This window comes from Mytilus galloprovincialis, chromosome 10 (genome assembly GCF_965363235.1).
Source record: "Mytilus galloprovincialis chromosome 10, xbMytGall1.hap1.1, whole genome shotgun sequence".
Classification (NCBI taxonomy): Eukaryota; Metazoa; Mollusca; class Bivalvia; order Mytilida; family Mytilidae; genus Mytilus; species Mytilus galloprovincialis.
Genome location: NC_134847.1, coordinates 7,012,002 through 7,030,762, shown reverse-complemented (window position 1 = coordinate 7,030,762; position 18,761 = coordinate 7,012,002). Strand labels below are relative to the sequence as shown.

The 18,761-nt window shown below is 31.1% G+C and overlaps 1 protein-coding gene across 1 annotated transcript in view; it reads right to left on the bottom strand.

Annotated features, from left to right (window-relative positions):
• LOC143049758 (uncharacterized) overlaps window positions 1-18,761 on the bottom strand; it is a 68,442-nt gene that overhangs the window by 25,645 nt on the left and 24,036 nt on the right. The window contains exons 2-3 of the mRNA XM_076223474.1: window positions 3,043-3,330; window positions 1,459-1,679 (exon numbers count right to left, since the gene is read on the bottom strand). Coding sequence (XP_076079589.1) covers window positions 1,459-1,679; window positions 3,043-3,262 — 441 coding nt within the window. The 5' untranslated portion in view covers window positions 3,263-3,330. The remainder of the gene's footprint in view (window positions 1-1,458; window positions 1,680-3,042; window positions 3,331-18,761) is intronic.

The window sequence follows — 18,761 nt, the reverse complement described above, 5'->3', positions numbered from 1 at the left end:
CAAAGTTGAATGCAGATCATACGATTAAGTATAATCAATTTTGATTTTAGTAAATAAGAGAAACATCTTTAATAAATTTTTTTTTCTTGTAAATTATACTTATAAATTATATCATTTGACAAACACATATATTTTACCTGAGGCACTTGACCTGTAAGTTATACAATTTTAACACTTCAATGCAGTCATGATTTCGCTTTATCCTTGACCAATTTTTAATTTATACCTTGGCTATTATTATATTAAGCAACAAGGGGTATAATAATTGACATATTGGTCACCATTATTAAGATTATGGCACAGGTAATATTGTAGTTTGAGACAAAATTTTGTGGTTCATAAAATTAAACATTGGTTACCATGTTTTCAAGACAAAGGAATCTCTAAATTAGGAATTTTGCAATTTCGACAAAAATGTCTCACATATATGACAATTTCGCTTTCCTAAGTTTTTATAAGTGTGCAAGTAAAACAAATTTCATTGTAGAGGAGTCTAAATACAGCACAAACTACATTTTCCCAAAACTCAGGAATATTGTTTTTTTTTTGTTTTTTTTGGCTTATTTGTGCGAACATTTCCTTTACGAATTTTTTTCCTTCGTCATCCAGGGAGGATTTTTGTGCCAATAACAATTAATTTACCAGATATATTCTTGTTAGCAGCATCTAGAATGTTTGTGTCACAATCGAGATTGCGTCGTTAAAATTAGGCTCAAGCTATGTATCCCAGTCTACTTGTCATAACTGTTCAGAGTAGAGCTCATAGTCCGCTTTTTCACTTTCCCAAAGCTTCAGTTTAAATTTGGTGTATTTCAGTTAATGCAAATTAGGTATTCAACTAACTGGACAATGGAACCTTGTATTTGCTTCCAATATATTTTCACTAACAAGTGCATAAATAAAATTGTTGTCGTCTTTTTAAAATTTGGTGCACACAAAAGTTGTTGTTAGCGTGTTATCAGTTCTAAATTGTTAGTTACAACTGTCCTAACGTTTTAACAGTCATTAAATGTTTATTTCGACTTTTTAAAGGTTGTTGCGGTCGATAAATGTTGAAAAAAACATTTAAAAAAACAAATTTTATTAACTGTACTATCTACAGAAATGTTGGAACAAACATTATATTACAACTACCACAACCTTTTGGTAGACTGTAACAAATAGTTTAATATGTTTGTGATAACACTGTTAACCACTACAACATTCTTCAAATGACTGTGGATAGCAATGCTTGTTTTTCACAACCTCTAGAAGTGTTGAGACAGACCCACAATAACTGTTACTACGAAACAAGGCAACTGTTACAACACTTACAATTATAATTAGTATTTTGCAATTATTTTTAGTCTTCCGCAGATTTAGACAAACGTACAATGACTGTTTTGGTATGGAGTGTTTTTTTTTTTCTTTTTTCAGTAGTGCTTTGTCCTGGTAAAAACTAACTTTTAATTTACGTACCCCAGTTATATCATCCCACGCCTTGTTGAAATAAGAACTCGTTATTTCTGCGTTCTTAATGTGTGATATCTCGTTTCTATAATATTTCAGTGTCGCCAATGCTGCAGACGGCGTTGAATTAGTTACCGATGGTAAGTTGTCAGGAGGACTCAGATTTATCAAATTTCTAAGCAGTGTAATAATCAGCGTGATGTCAAATGTGTTTGAACTTGGAACACATCCTAAAGAAAAATAATTAAAGTTAAAAAATTAAAAAAACATCAGTGAGAAGGCATACAAACCCACATCCAAAATTAAAGAAGAAGAGCCCAGACTGAAATAGTTTTCTGTCTACTTTTGATTTACCTCTCTGACAATTTTGTATTTTTGTTTTATTTTTTTTTTTTTTGTTTAACAATTTCCCTGTAAAAACTACATTTAAGATAACCTTTCACTATCAAACTCATTGAGGATTTGATTAGTGTGAGCAGTACATCACAATGAAGTGATTTTTGCACCAAGATTTGAAGATTTGGCAGATGAAGATAAAATAATAGACGGTGTAATTATTATTTGCAGATTTCCAAGATTTAGCTGCCAAAAGAAACTGATTGATTTTTTTCTATCTAAGAGATGAATGCAATTTTGGATAAAGGCATGCATCATTGACGGTTAAACATTTACATAAAACTCTAAAGGTTACTAAAAAAATGTCACCTTTAAATTTGTATGTTTTAAAAAAAATCAAAAACATAGTTTTATACTGTTAATTTAAAGAATATTTTTTTACGACATTTTCCAAACAAATCTTGTCGTTAATTTTCTTGTTTAATTTGTTTAATCTTATTTTGAGTTTATTATTCTTTTCTTTTCTAAAACAAGGTATAAATCTATATTCACAACTCTTTTGATGAAACACAATTTGTCTTATTTCTTCAATCTGACTTTTTTTCGGTTAAGAACGAGGGATACTTGTGTAAATGTTATATGTTCGTATGCTATAGCACAAAAATTGGACATATATACTCTAACAGGTCTTTCAAAATTTTTGATACCTTCAAAATAATCGTTAAGTTGATAGTATCCTGATTTTGAACTTGAAGCATCGAGTTAATCCTAACTTTCAAATGATTGTGGCATGTTTTAAGTAAATCGAAAACGTTGACAGGTAGCCGGATATTCTATTATCTTGCCATTCTTATAACCGACATCGCTTCGATTTCATGAAACTGGTCTTATTGTTTAAACATTTACCAATTTTGAAAAGAGGTAAAGTAGTCATATTCATTTATTTGGGTCTATTTTACATATTGTAAATCGTATGTTTCTAAGACATTGATCATTATAACGTTGATATATTGCTCTAATTCCGAAATTGAATTGTAGCACTTGAGTTTATAAGTTGATGAACAATTTGCATAAAAGGTCATCCGAACATGGTCCTAATTTTGGAGTTTTGTTTATGTTACTCGAATCCAAGGCATACATTTGTCAAAACGAGCAAATAGTGAGATATCGAATTTGAATCATATGTGCTCCCGTAGTAAATGTTAACATGCATTGTTATGTGACAGAATTATCTTTTATCAGAAAACTTTTACCTACCTTTAAGTGGAAACAAAAGGTTCCACTGGGATTGATTGATGGTTCTGTCATTTTTTAGCTTCACCAATTTGTCATACATGTTTTTAGCTTGTAAAGATTTCTTTAAGCATGATGGATCAAATTCACTGTCAAAATAAACTCTTGCTGCACGTTGAGAGATTCCGACCAGCAAAAAACACATTTTCACATAGTTTTCTACTTCTTCCGTCATTTGTGCCATTTTTATTTGTCAGTCTGTCTCAACCAGGACACACTTTAATCAATCACTTTAATAATTGACATAGGTATCTGTTAAAAAAAAATAGAAACCGTACTTATTAAAAGTAAATATCAGCAAATATAAAGGAATATATATACCTGCTCGTGAAAACATGTAGCAAATCTATCACACAGTTGAACTAACCAATTATTATTACACACTTGCAACGGGTCACTGACATGTCAATTGATGTTAAACTTGGTTACATTTGAAGCTAAAACTTAATCGGTAACATTGAAGCTATTGTAAAACATCAACTTTAAAATAAGATGCATGGACGGACAGGGGAACAGAAAGACAGTACTGTAAATTTCGAATTCGGTACGTGCATTTTTTTTTTGCGGTACGTTGTGAGACTATTGAAAAATGTAAGGTCAATTATAACTCAAACAGACTTAAAATGACAACATGACAGTAACTTAGATTAAGGAGCCGGACATTTGTGAATTCACTTCACAAAATTGCAAATACATAAAAGGAAACGCAACGCCAGTATCCGGAATATACAAGTCAAGACCATCCTGTAATATTTGTGCAGAAGACACTCAATATTCATCTATCAGGTCTTGGTAATTTCCGAAAAGCTTTTTGAGAGAAAAGAGACACCTTTCTCGTGCTGTTATTATTTGCGTACATTGACCATTTGAAGCTGACCAAAGTCTGATTAGTAGCTGCAAGCTCTTGAACATTGTAAGAGTTAAGAAATGTTTAGCAAAATTTCAAAAAATTAGAATTGAAATTATCACAATTGTCATCGAAATAACAAATATCTTATTTACAGTAAAGTCTGCTTCATATCATGTTACATGTCTAACAATTAGGTTGGGTTAATAACTAAACTTTACGATAAATGACATGGGCTCAACATGCCAACAGTTGATGATATGAAATTCAAGACATCTGTTTCCTCTGTTGATTTCTGTGATAGAGTAGTCTGCTCAAAAGGAATCTATTAAAACAAGGAATCCAAGTGGGAAAGTTGCAGTCTCTACTCCGATCGCTATCACAAGGTTTACATTTATTTCTAGTGTCGTTACCACAATGCCAATCTCTTTAACATGAAAGTGACATCAACGGTTAAGATTTATCACCGCAATTGTAATCACATAAACACCACGATAGATGCATCATATAGAGCAGGATCTGCTCACCCTACCTTACATCAACACCGCTTTAAGTAGGGTAGGTGTTACTAATTCTTTAGTATCCTATATTGTGTTTTGTAGACTATTGTATGTCTTTTCGTCGTCTTTTTTTGTCTTGGTGTTCTCAGTTACTTAATGGTTGGAATGTCCCATGTGTTATGTCGTAACAATACATTTCAAATCAATGTGAACGAATGGTCATAAATACTTTCAATTAAAAATTCATCAACCTCAAATAATTAAAAAAAAAACTTTTTTAGTAATACAAAAATTGTCTGCAGTTTAAGTTACTTCTAACAAAAGTAAAATCACCAAAATACCGAATATCCAAATATTTAATTACGGGGCATTTGAAATTTCCTTGTTAATTATTTGTCTACTTTATAAGCTGTCATATTTCATAAAAACGTTTTAAGAAGACTTTTATATTGGTTCGACAAATTTTAACATGTGAGCGTTTCTAATCAGTAATACTCCGGACAATTCAGTTAATCCTTATAAACTCGCATATTTTGATAAGGATTATAAATAATTTCATATAAAATAACTTCAATATTGTTAGGTCGGTCAAACTACACATAGGGGATAAAGGAGTAAATTTTAAATCATTTCTCCTGTTTCGTAGGCATTTCGTCTTCATGTTGTACTTTTATACCACTGTCCCAGGTTAGGGGAGGGTTGGGATCCCCAAACATCTTTAACACCACCACATTATGTATGTATGTGCCTGTCCAAAGTAAGGAACCTGTGATTCAGTGGTTGTCGTTTGTTTATGTGTTACATATTTATTTATCGTTCATTTTTTTATATGAATGAGGCCGTTACTTTTCTTGTTTTACATTGTCATTTCGGGGCCATTTATAGCTGACTATGCGGCATGGGCTCTGCTCTTTGTTAAAGACCGTACGGTGACCTGTAGTTGTTAATTTCTGTGTTATTTTGGTCTCTTGTTGAGAGTTGTCACATTGGCAATCATACCACATCTTCTTTTTTTATATGAAACTTGTAGTTCAACAGCAACGAAAATGCTAACAAAACTAATATATAGTAAAAGATCGGCCAGGTTTAATCCGCCATTTTCTACATATGAAAATGCCTATATCAAGTCAGGAATATGACAGTTTCTATTTCTTTGTTTGATGTGTTCGATTCGAGCGTCACTGATGAGTCTTTTGTAGACGAAACGCGCGTCTGGCGTAAATATTAAATTTTATTCCTGATATCTATGATGAGTTTATTTGAGCTTTTGATATTGCCATTTGATTAGGGACTTTCCTTTTTGATCCTGCTCTATATGATGAATTTTCTTTGGAGTTAAGTATTTTTATTATTGAAATTTAATTCATGAAGGTATAGTTGTCTTTTGTTAAATTATTGACAGAGAAAAATGGGCTAAAACCAATATGATACAAAAATACAATTCAGTAGAGCATGATCATATTCGCATGGTCTCGCGGTGCTTTTTAAACCAGATGAATGTTCAAAGTGATTGATATGATAAAATTTCAATTCAAATTACTAGACAAGACATTTAATGTTTTTCATATAAAAGATAATAATGTGTTTGTATGTTTAAAAAATGTAGTATGTTGAAGGTTCAATAGACTTATCAAATGAAGAGCAAGGCAAACAAATACATTGCTTTGAACTAATTGTAATACTTCGAAGCGTATTATTTTTAGACGAAGTAATCTGTTCTGTTGAAATGTAAAAATCCATCTCAACCTTCATACATATTTCCTTAACGTGACAAAACTCTAAAAACGGATATAACATGAATAATATAGTTATCTTTTCGTGTCAAAGAAGGCAATTGAAGTTTAAAAATATTTATTAAGTTTTAAATCCGTCATTGAAAACTAAAAGCATTAGTCATTAGATGGTATGGGTATTTTATTATTTACATGGCTATTTACTCAAGAAAATTTAGTTGTATATATAGCGGATGTGGTCGAGTGGTCTAGAGCGCTGGACATGAGGCTAAGCGATTGGTGCTGTAGTGTATCAAAGGTGTGAGTTCGAATCCCGCTGAGGGACGGACAAAAATTTGTCAGTATAAAATCTAACTCTAACACTGTTTGGTATAATTTTCAGACTTATATAAATATTTGCATTAACCTTGTATCTATATCACTCTTAGATCCAGTGGACATATATATTGTATGGTTTGTCACTTGTTTAGACTTGTTTGTAAAATATACTTATTTCTAGTGACTGTATAATGAAATGAATCATGATCCTATATGATCTATAAAAATTGTTGAGTTAGATTGCTGACAAATAATAAATACATTGTGTATGAAAATAATAATATAACATCTACACACGCTTAAAAAACACGTGTCTCATGTCTATCTCTAGATTCACCTTCCGTGACAAGGTAACACTACGACTATTGAAGTTATATTTTTATATAGCGGATGTGGTCGAGTGGTCTAGAGCGCTGGACATGAGGCTAAGCTATTGGTGCTGTAGTGTATCAAAGGTGTGAGTTCGAATCCCGCTGAGGGACGGACAAAAATTTGTCAGTATAAAATCTAACTCTAACACTGTTTGGTATAATTTTCAGACTTATATAAATATTTGCATTAACCTTTTGAGTGGTATAACTAATAGAAGAGGGGCGACAGATCCCATAGGGAGATTCACACTCAGATCTAAAATAAACTTACAACGCCATGGTTAAAAAAAAACCAATAGAAAAACAATTGTATACAAAAAACAGCAAAAACAACTTAAAACTATGCAATACGAACCCCACCAACAACTGTGGGTTATCTTAGGTGCTACAGAAGGGTAACAATATCCTGCTTTACATGTGGTTCCCGTTGTGTCATATATAGATGTTTTTTTGCTTCAATGAAACGGAAGGTTTATTTCATTTTGGAATGATATGGCTTTCTTTTGAAAAAAAACACCCGGACGATACCTTGTTTCCATGAAATGTGTTTCTAGGTATATTTGAGCATTATAAGAGATAAACATAGTAATGCAAAACTTTTCAAAACCCTATTTTATCACATTCTCACATAAATATATCTAAACATAATCAAGAGCATTACATCATGATTCGAACTGTATTGGAAATCGTGAAACTACTTATGGATGTCCTTTTTTCAGTGTGTTTTTACATTTAAGCATTCCAATTACGCAATATTCTCATATTTAACAAAGAGAACATCACCAGAAGTTAAGAAGAGGGAGGTAATAGAAATCACCATCATACTCATTTTAGTTAGTTTTATTTCAAGATCAAAGAGTTTGTACTAAAACCTAACTCAGTAAAACAGGACTAAAACCCTGAGGCTGCTGTCCAAAAATATGCTTTTACACAAGAAAGATGAATTATAAGTTTAATTAAATAAATTTAGGATTAACATTAACATCTTCTATTTTCGTTTTGTATTTTCAACTAAAAACGTGTTTTATTTATAATATTTCATACTTGTTATATCTAAAGGCAAACTAATCAAATACAATGATAATGAACACTGTTTTAAAGTTCTTAGTTTACTAATATAATATTTAAAATTGATTTTATTATTTGATCTTTTAAATTTTAAGGGTCATTGTCATACTGTTTTCAAACGGTTGATGTATTGTTTTTTATTGCAAGGTTGAAGAATTTCAGTTTTAGTCATAGTCTTGATTCTTTAAACCCGAAAATTTGCATGTGTCTTAAAACCATCTACATAAAAGAATATAGAAGAACTCCAACATGAATCAATTCTTATAGAAACAATTCTATAAGATATAACAATATCAGACAATCGGTCTGTATAGACCAACAGAACGATATAATAGCTTGATCTCATTAAGGTTGAATGTAAGATGTCTGTCACGCTACTTAAGTTTGTACATTTAAATAATGGTTGATATTCACTCGTGGTAAGCGGATGGTCTTAACGTTACGACTATTCAAACATGGGAGACAACTCTAGGGATAAGTTTTTTTCCCGATTTGCGTGCAGTAAAAGGTTTATTTGAGCCAAACCACGTGTCTCATACATACTTATCGTCAGTGTGTTGATATTGAAACAAAATATGACGCATTTAAACATTCCAATTTTTGTAAGAAAGTCATTAAAAAAATCGAGCATGAAGGTTTTAATTAAAAAACGAAAATGTTGAGGATGGACGTAACTTTTTATTAGATAAGACAGAATAAGGCAAGTCAAGAATTTTAAACGTGTCTTTTATTATATGAATATATGTTATATAACATATTTGTTAAGGTTTGTTTTTAATTTTTACATACAACGTATAATAAAGCAATTTTAATCCGTGTAACACTTATTAATTCAAAGTTTTCAAATATCAGTTTTTGGGGAATGTTGATTAAAGTTTGATTTAAAATTCCAAAATTAAAATGTTTTGGACCGAATAAGGCAAGTCAAGAGTTTTAAACGTGTCTTTTATTATATATGAATATATTATATTATATATTTGTAAAGTTGTTTTTATCAAATAATAAAAACTAAAAGGGGTGAAGAGAGGAATACCTGTAAAGTGCGAAACGGAAGAAAATTGGAGCGAATTGAACGAAGCAATACAAAATGAAATGAACAAACATTGTTACTTAAAATATAATATATAAAATTAACCAAGAGGCAAATAATTTCTAAGCGGTTAAATTCATTAACAATGTTAATTTCTCAAAAGTAGAACATTCATTTTAAAACAACACACACGGCTCTGGTTATGATCATTCTTAGTTAGGAATAAAAAGGCTCGAAATGTAGCAAATCATTTTTAATTACAAAATAAATGATTTTAAGAAAATGCATTTTTTAACAAACTGGACATGACATGAAATGACAGTATCATGTTTTTTCTTCTTTAAATTTTGCATTTAATGAAAAGATAAACTTTTTTAAAAATATTTGAGGATATATCTACTAGGTAGAATTTTTTTTCAATCCATAATTTAAAATTGATACATTAAGTCGAACGAGCATTAGTAAGGAATCAAAATAAGCTAAAAATACTGATAGGTTATGGAGGTCGTTATCGAGACCAGACAATACGCGCTAAAACATAGGTCCGTACCTGAATTAAAGAACTAACGCTTTATTTTTAGCCTGGACTTTTAGAAGTCGTATTGTCTTTTTGTAAAATCAAACCGATTATAAGGTGAACAGTTATGTCCAATGACGAAGTTCATGCATGATCATCACACGTGGATATAGCAAATCCTGAATACGCCTATTAATAACATGCCAAATTGCCTTCGTTGAAATTATGGAAACATCCCATAGAACAAATAACACGGATAAATAATATCATGAACGTGTTTTAAGTGACACGTACATGCAGGTCATAAATTAATTTATTGAATAAATTCAAATCTGTAACTACTGATTAGTGCGTCGAAGGTCCACATTAGTTTGAGCGAGAATTTCTTGGCAAGGGTTGTAATACTGAATCCACGGGGTCGTAATAAACCTTTTGTTGGCTTCGAACGTATAAGGTTGTTTATATATTTCACACCGCTATCCGCTATACACACATAACTTATGAATGGAATCAAATACATGTGTAAGTAGCTTGTAGGCAGGATAATATTAAAACTTTATGTTTCAACTCAACGTGCTGGTCTTTTAAAGCTGAATACATTCATACAAAATAAAAATTAAACATACATATTATTTTCAACCTGTAGTACATTTAGTTCTACCATGTAATATTATCCTGGCTACACACTAGTACTTTATCTTACTCTTATATTCAGCGCGTGTAGTAGAGTAAAATATATATCAACAATACTCCTCCTTTCGAGGTTAACACAATGTTCATTGCGACACCATGGATTCAGTTTTCATTCCGTACCAATACTTAGAACTAATATCAATGATATACCGCAATATAGGATCGTGATGTTATCGATAAAGAATAAAGACAACACGTTAAAACCTCCTGGACTCCGAAGAGCATTTGTAGATTTAATTTTATCATGAACGACCAAAAGCCGAATATTTGAAGCCCAATGGTTTATAGCTGATAAAAAGTTAAAGATGACTGTTCAAAATTGTACGTCCAATAATTTCATCTGCCGACATGATTGCAGATTATAAAAAGTAAATAAAAAAAAATCTAAAAACAAATATGATGGAATACACGTGTATTAAACAAATTTATGCCTTAACGCTTAGTAAAAATTATAAAAATACTCAACCCTAACATACTATTTGGCTTAATGCGAGTTGACCAGTTTTCACTGTTACTCTTAAATGATGGACGTTTGAATTCATCAGAACTATGTGTGCTTAATAATTATTAAGCTTAATTTCTCAGACCATTATAAGAGTTATAAATAATATTGTTTGTAGCAAACCATATATGACATCTATGAGTTTGACTCTCCCTCTGGTATCTTTCGCACCTCTTTCAAAGTTACGACCATCTTGTGTCGGTTCCGACCATCATACAAAATACTATAGTTGACTTTACGACCATCAAACATTTAAAGTCACGACCCTCATGCTTGAATTTTCGAAACTATTTTACCAATGCCCAAACAGATCCTTTATAATTCAGTGCTAAAGATTGAAACATACAATTATTTTCCCCATAGGCGACAATGATAGCCTTCTTTAAGATACAGACTTTAGAAAGGTGTTTTTTTACGAAACCTTGCTAGAATTACAGAAAAGTTATTTGGACAAGTTTTTCTGGGCCGACAATTTAGTTTCGCGTTACTTTTCTTAACGTATTTGTTTCTGCCATGCCCATCAGTTTTGCACTTAAAAAGTACGTGTCTCGTCCTAGCGTTGAAAAAAACATCTCATTTCCGTTAGGGCCAAGGAAAATAATTTGTTTGGCCTTTGATATAATGCAGAATGCATGAAATCTCTATTGATAAAAAATAATGGGCGCACATATCAACATATCAGGATTAGCCATACTCTTAATTCTGAATACGATGTTATGCTCATAAAATGGCTGCGCACATACAATCGAATGGTGTAGTGTAACCTATAGATATCTAATATTATAAATAAAAAGAATTCGTACTCTTCGTGCCTTGGAGATTGAATATGAAAAATATTTAAGTTTTCTTATTGAATGTTTTTGAAATGAATCTTCTTTACTACATAATTGATAATTGTGTAACATTTCCATTACTTGTTGCATAATGATCTTATTCTATTTCATCCTTAAACCAGCGAAATTTCTAGTTAATTTTTCATAAACTACTGGATTATATATATAATCGATTAGCTTTTGTCATTGTCAGACTGATATCTTAAACAATGCAAGCACAGTTTCGTTTTTATTAAAGCCCGACTAATTATATTTCTAGGGTACAAATTTATGGTATTGGTTATTATCAAAGAAATTCCCCGTTAAACAAACACAGTTACAGTAGACTGTCCATAAGTTTGTGCTTTTAATATGTTGTGGCTACAAACAATGCTTTAAGATGAATAAATGAGATAAGCTTTACTTGCGATTTTTTCAAGTTTAATGAGCTACTCAGTGTTAAAAACATATTTACTCACAGTATTAGTTGTGTCTGGGAATACATGAGGACATTTAATCACTTACCTTGTGAAAATTGTCGAACAAAAACATGTTTCAAAATATCACTGAGGGGTTTAAAGATGGCCTTTTAAAATGCAAAATTATAACGCCTATCAAAGATACTACTCATTTTGCAGTAATAGTCAAACAAGTCTGTCCTTCATTCCGGTCGGTCGAGCCCTTCTTGCAAAACATATTTTTGAAATTAGTGTTCACTAGTTCTTGTCCTTTACATGAGTTTATTTACATCCATGCAATATTAGTCACTGAACGTTAAGCAAATAACTATTTCACAATCAATCATTCAATCAATTAATTTGAGTTCTTTTACATCAAATATTAATCTATATCGACCAACGGAACGGTATAATAGCTAGATGTCATTAAGGTTGAATGAAAAATAATAAATCATAAAATGTCTGTCACGCTTCTTTAGTTTGTACATTTAAACAGTGGTTGATATTGTCAAATTATCAAAGACAAGGCACACAGTTGTAGTTTAAATCCAAGTTTAACAAATGTTTATACGGCTGTATGATATCAATTTTTCCTTTTCATCTTTCAAATAATTTTTACAGAATTGAATCATTATTTCATAAATATTTTCACTGTTAAACCATTTTTGAATTTTAACTATATTTGCTCCATACAAAATTGTCATAGCATATCAATTTACAATATCATCAATATAATCTGATTACCAATGCCCGGATAGATCCTCTATAATTCAGTGCTAAAGATATCTTAAATTTTAAATAAAAAGAATTCAGACTCATGAAGCCTTTTTATTTTGCATCTTTCATGTGTCTAACATATTTAATATTACAGCAAATGAAGATTTGAGTTTTCTTATTGAATATATTTTAAATGAATCTTCTTTACTACATGTTTGTATAATTTTGTAACATTTCCATTACTTGTTGGATAGGGTCTTAGCCTATTTCATACTCAAACTAGCCACAATTCTAGTTATTTTTCATAGATTACTAGATTATATACATAATCGATTGGCCTTTATTATTATCAGAAAGATATCCAACACAATTCAAGCACAGTTATAATCTATACGAAAATATTTTGTTTTTTTACAATGGGAATGTGGGCTACTTTGTACAGTAGTTGTAAGATTTTCTTGTTCGAGATCATTCTAGTTTATAAGTGCCCGACTAATTATAGTCCTTGAGTACAAAAAGGTATTGCCAATTATCCAAGAATTCCACGCTAAACAAGCACTACCTATAACAGTAGGCTGTCCATAAGTGTGAACTTTAAATCAGTTGTGGCTACAAACAAGATTTGAGATGAAAAAAGCAATAAAATGAGATAAGCTTTACTTTCCATCTTTTTTTTTTAATTTGGTGAGCAATTTAGTGTAAAAAATTTAAATCATACATGCTCACAGTTTAATTTGTGTGCAGGCTACATGAGGACGTTAAATCTCAGGCCTCGTGAAAATTGAGTGTCACGATCAATGTCTGTAAATAAAAGTTTTAAAATCTCTCTGAGGGGTTCAAAGATGGCCTTTTTAAATGCACAATTATTATGTCTATCAAAAATACTACTAATTTTCCAGTGACAGTTAGAATTATCTGTCCTTTATCTATTTGGTCGAGGCCTTCCTTGCAAAACATATTTTAATAATGGCTAACTTGGTCTCATCCTAGTCATGCATGCAATATTAATAAATGAATGTATCTCCCTCATGCAAAGCTCTGATTTCTTTCATGGATTTGGCTTTACTTTTTGGAACTTTTGGATTATAGCTCTTCATCTTTTATATCAGATTTGGATTTCAAATATTTTGGCCACGAGCATCACTGAAGAGACATGTATTGTCGAAATGCGCATCTGGTGCAAGAAAATTGGTACCGTTAATTTTAATATTGTCACTGAATGTTAAGGATGTATTCTTCTGACTTTTCAGTCTCGTTCAGTCTCGTTGAAATCTCGTTCTTGAATTATTTCCAAAACATGTGATACAAGTGGAAAATATCAATGAATTTTAAAAATATTATAATCAAACATAACTCTGTGAAAAAAATTGTGTATTTACAATGAATGGTTTTTGAGTAATCTAGTTTTCAAATTTTACGACCAATCAAGTCAGTATTTTTAGCCAAAATTTTGAGAAAATGGGTTAGGGATACAAAAAATGATTTTACAAGAATCATGTACATCTCATATCATTTTGGTCTTTTCAGATTTCTTAGATATGTATTATTTCAATCATTTATAACAAAAAAGTTGAAATAATATGCATTTTTTTCTTTAAACTGAGAAAAATTACAAAAATACAAAGTTGACAGCATGGTAAATTTTACACATAAAAGCATCAAAATATGATAAAACTTTCTTATATTAACACCTACCTATAGTTTTTTTAAGTAAAATTTATTCAGATTGGTCCACTTCATCTTTATAGAAAGTATGAAAAAAAGTTTAATTGTGGAAATGTGATTTTTTTCACGATATTAGCCCAAAAATAGGTAAAAATCGATGAAAAATGGGAAAATCATCAAAATTGGGCATTTTCAAAGGGCCGTACCAAAAAAAGAAGTGCACCACCATATGATTTTTTCTTCACCAATTATTTTGTTACAGTCTTATAAACCCAAAAATCAGGTTAAGAAAAAAAGTTTAATTCTAGAAATATTTGGCTCCTCAGAGGTGTCCATCCTTAAGTAAATAACAATGTAGCAAGCAATCGATTAATTTGAGTTCGTTTACATCAAATATCAGAGTTTATAATATACTTTGTTGCAATTTATCAGAAATGTATGATTTATTTTTTATAGATCACTGTCAGTCATGAAATCTAAAGCTTGCTTTTTTCGTAATAACTTTAATGAGCGGTCAACTTTGTAGAAATTACAAAATTTGTCTATAAGTTGACTACTGTACTCTTATTTTCATACTTTTGCCTATTATGTCTGTTTTGTTCCTGCATCGTTGTAAATATAATGGAATGTAATGCGACTGTCATACACGTGAAAGGTTTAGAGCTATAAAACCAGGTTCAACACAACATTTTCTACGTAAGAAAATGCATGTACTAAGTCAGGAATATGACAGTTGTTGTCCATTAGTTTGATGTGTTTAAGCATTTGATTTTGCCATTCGGTTAGGGACTATTCGTTTTGAATTTTCCTCTTAGTTCAGTATTTTGTGATTTTAGTTTTTACTACTTATTATACGATAATATTGACAATAAAATATAACGGTCTACGATCTATGCAAAATCTTTATTCACGGAAAAGTTCATAAATAACAAGAATTAAATAGCTGAAGTTATTTTTCATTTGAAGTTTGATAAAGGAGTAGGTCCGGTAAGGACCGATTTTGGCCTCAAATTTCAGGTTTATCTGACGAAAGATTTTGACCACTTTTTAAACGCTTAAGTGTCTATTTTATTTGAATCAATTAGTTTATGTGAAAGATTTTAACTGATTTAGTCATAAAAAACGCACCGATTCAAGCTGAAATATGAAAAATCTATCAAATATGCCGAAAAATGTCACTTTTCAGATGGTTTTGGTAAAAAATGAAAGTGGCCGCATCCGTGTTCATCCTAAACCTTTGTGTATGTTATGTATTATCATGAAATACCACTTACATTTCAATATTAAGGATGAACACGAATGCGGCCAATTTCGTTTTACACGAAAACCGTCTAAACTTTAACTAAAATGCTAGAATTGTGAAGATTTCAGTAATTTAGCATGACTTAATGGTGCTGGTACCCGATATATGTGCATTGTATTCACAAACAGCCCATATTAATGTAGCAGAAGCATTTTACTGTCCAATAAATAACTAAAAATTTACATTTTAACTATTTTGTAAAACTGCTATATTTTGGGGCCAAAAAGGGGTCTTACTGGACCTACTCCTTTGCTGTACTGAAAAACAGACAAAATAATTTTCAAACGTCAAACGAAAATTTAAAGTTTACCCCTGTCGTTTTGATAACTGATTTTTCATTAGTCATTCTATAATTCATATCGTTTCAAAATGTTTTGTGGTTACAATATCCTGTTGCAATCATGGCGATAGTCTTGTTGTTCATGGAAATTACGAAATATTATGGCACGCGGGAACAACATTAATGAGACAATCACAAATTATCTGCGACAATGATAGATTTTCGGTCGACCATTATAGATGTACGGCGTAAAGTATACTTTACGGATGTAAATGCATTTACGAAATTATCGACGACAATCTATCATTATCTAACATAAATGCATTAACGATCGACAATCTATGATAGATCAAAGCGAGAACCACATTATTGGATAAGAACAGTTTAACGGCGATTCGTAAATACAATATTTACGCCCTGTTTTCAGTAGCAATTCATATGTACCCAATCACAATGCGTTATCGACCATGCTAATTAATTCCGACCAATCATATCAATCGATACAAATGACACCACATTAACACCATTCCTGTTTCAAAGGATGTTGAACTCATTAAAGAAGAAAAATCCCTAGCGACTACATTTTGTCTATCGAATTCTAAGTTCATACGTACATGTTATAAATATATATTTTTTTAGTTATGAACATTCGGTTTTTCAATGAGTTAAAGGAATGGTCATGAACTGTAATTATAAGGACACCTGTCTAGTTTTTAAAATTAACTAATGTCTTGTAGATTAATATTGGTTATCTATATCGTTAGATTGCTGTCTTATTGACGTGAATCTAACAGGTTCTATTCCAATAACCATGTATTTTGCGGTTGTGTTTGCTTTTGATTCTAATTTAACATTTAAGCTTCGAATGTTTATCTCAGTCTACTATTATTATTGTGTGGGGTATGTAAAATTGCACTCCATGCTGTTCTACCATTTCAATACAATACATATTTTACAGTTGGATTAGCTAGTGTTTTTCAGAGTAAACATCTCCACCACAGCGCTCTATTGACTAATCTAGTAATGTAACCAACTATGACAAATGCAAATTTTTGTAGAAAGTTGCAAACAGATCAATCTCAGTTAGACGACTATTGAGTGAAGAACAATGGTACATTTTTACCATTTTACATTCAAAAAGGAACTGTATTGGTAACTAAAAACAAATGCGTTTCATTTGCATATTGTGATTGCTGTATTTAAAGCATGCATGACCTGCCATTTCTCTTCTGGCACAAATGCACACTCTGTTTGCACAGTATAAACATAAAGGATTATTTCAGCTCTAAGGATTATTTCACTGGTTATAATTTTCATTTGATTAAGAAGATGTGGCCGTGTGATGTTCCTTATACACTGAAAAATGTTAACGTTATAAACCAATATATTTACAGCCTGACACTTCAATCGGTAGCAATACTAGGCAAATTGTAAATGACCGAATTAAGAGACGTTTTGATAATACTTATGATCACGAGGAAAAAGACTGATCGCATCATATAACGTAGATTTAAATTTTGAAGTTCATTTTTTTTTTTTGGTGTATTAAAATGAAATATTTCATATCAATTTTTACAATGTCATATGACCCATCCATGTTTCATGTTCGTCAATGTAATTTCACTTTATATCAATTACAGACATGTGTCACAAGAAAGAAATTACAAATAAAGAGTTAAATAGTTATTGAAATCTTTGTTTGCACATTATCGATGATATTTGTTATTTTCTACATGTTACAATATGTATTCTTGTATTTTTTTAAGTGACAGTAAAAAGAGTATTAAGGAAAACCTTCTGCCTCGTCGTTTCTATCATGTCATTATATTGCCTTTATGATGCTTATTTTTTGGTTCGATATCTTCTACAAGTTATCAGAACTCATCAACGAAACCATGCTTATATTTAATACTCCAGATGTGCGTTTCGTCTACATAGATCTCCTAAGTAGCGCTGAAATCAAATTAGTTTGAAGACAAAATCATTAATGACATTAAAACAAAGTCATTAACGAAGTAGAAGACAACTGCAAACAAAACTTTCAACTTCATGACAAAATTTCCAATTTCTGAGCACTAACACACCCTCTGCTTCATCGTTTGGCGTTTGCATATATCAGTAAATAGGTTAATCACGTCTATTTTAACACTTTACCATATTAAAGGGGTTGAACTTCTTTCATAAAAACTGCGCGAACTGAGTTGTGAGGAATATTGATTATAATTGACACATTACATAGATTTCACGATCACCATCATCAATTGATCGACCGATGCATATGTCGGTGTCTTAACTCACAAGCGACATGTTTTTTGCGGTCTCATATCTTCAGATTCATATTGTACCAGAAATGTGGTGTGATCTGTAATTTTACCGATGGTGTCCAATGCCCGATTGTGACATTTTGAGCAAGTATTGATTTGCATGGGCGGTGATACTTACATAGCAGGAGACGCTTACCGTGTCGCCGCACCCAGTATCGTTCATTTTGGAAGTCATACGATTCTATCAGTCTTTGCTTGCTCCCTGCTTTCGTGTCTTCTTAATCGGTATATGAGATGTTAAGTGTTTTATGGATAATAATTTGTATTAACCCAACAATGCACTTACAAATTTAACATAATAAGAACAGACTTTCTCTATGAATACTTGGAATCAGAAAAAATACAGCAGAAAGACGATTCTCAGTATTGTACTTTGTTAATCTTATGAAAGTTATGATTTGACATTTTTAAGTTTTATGATGATTTATATATTTTTGTCCATTTAAAGAGAACTATAAATATATTGTATTGTTAATGCTGTAAAGTGATATTTTGTTTTCTTATATGATCACGCCATCAGTATCATATACCCGTCATTGTTAAAT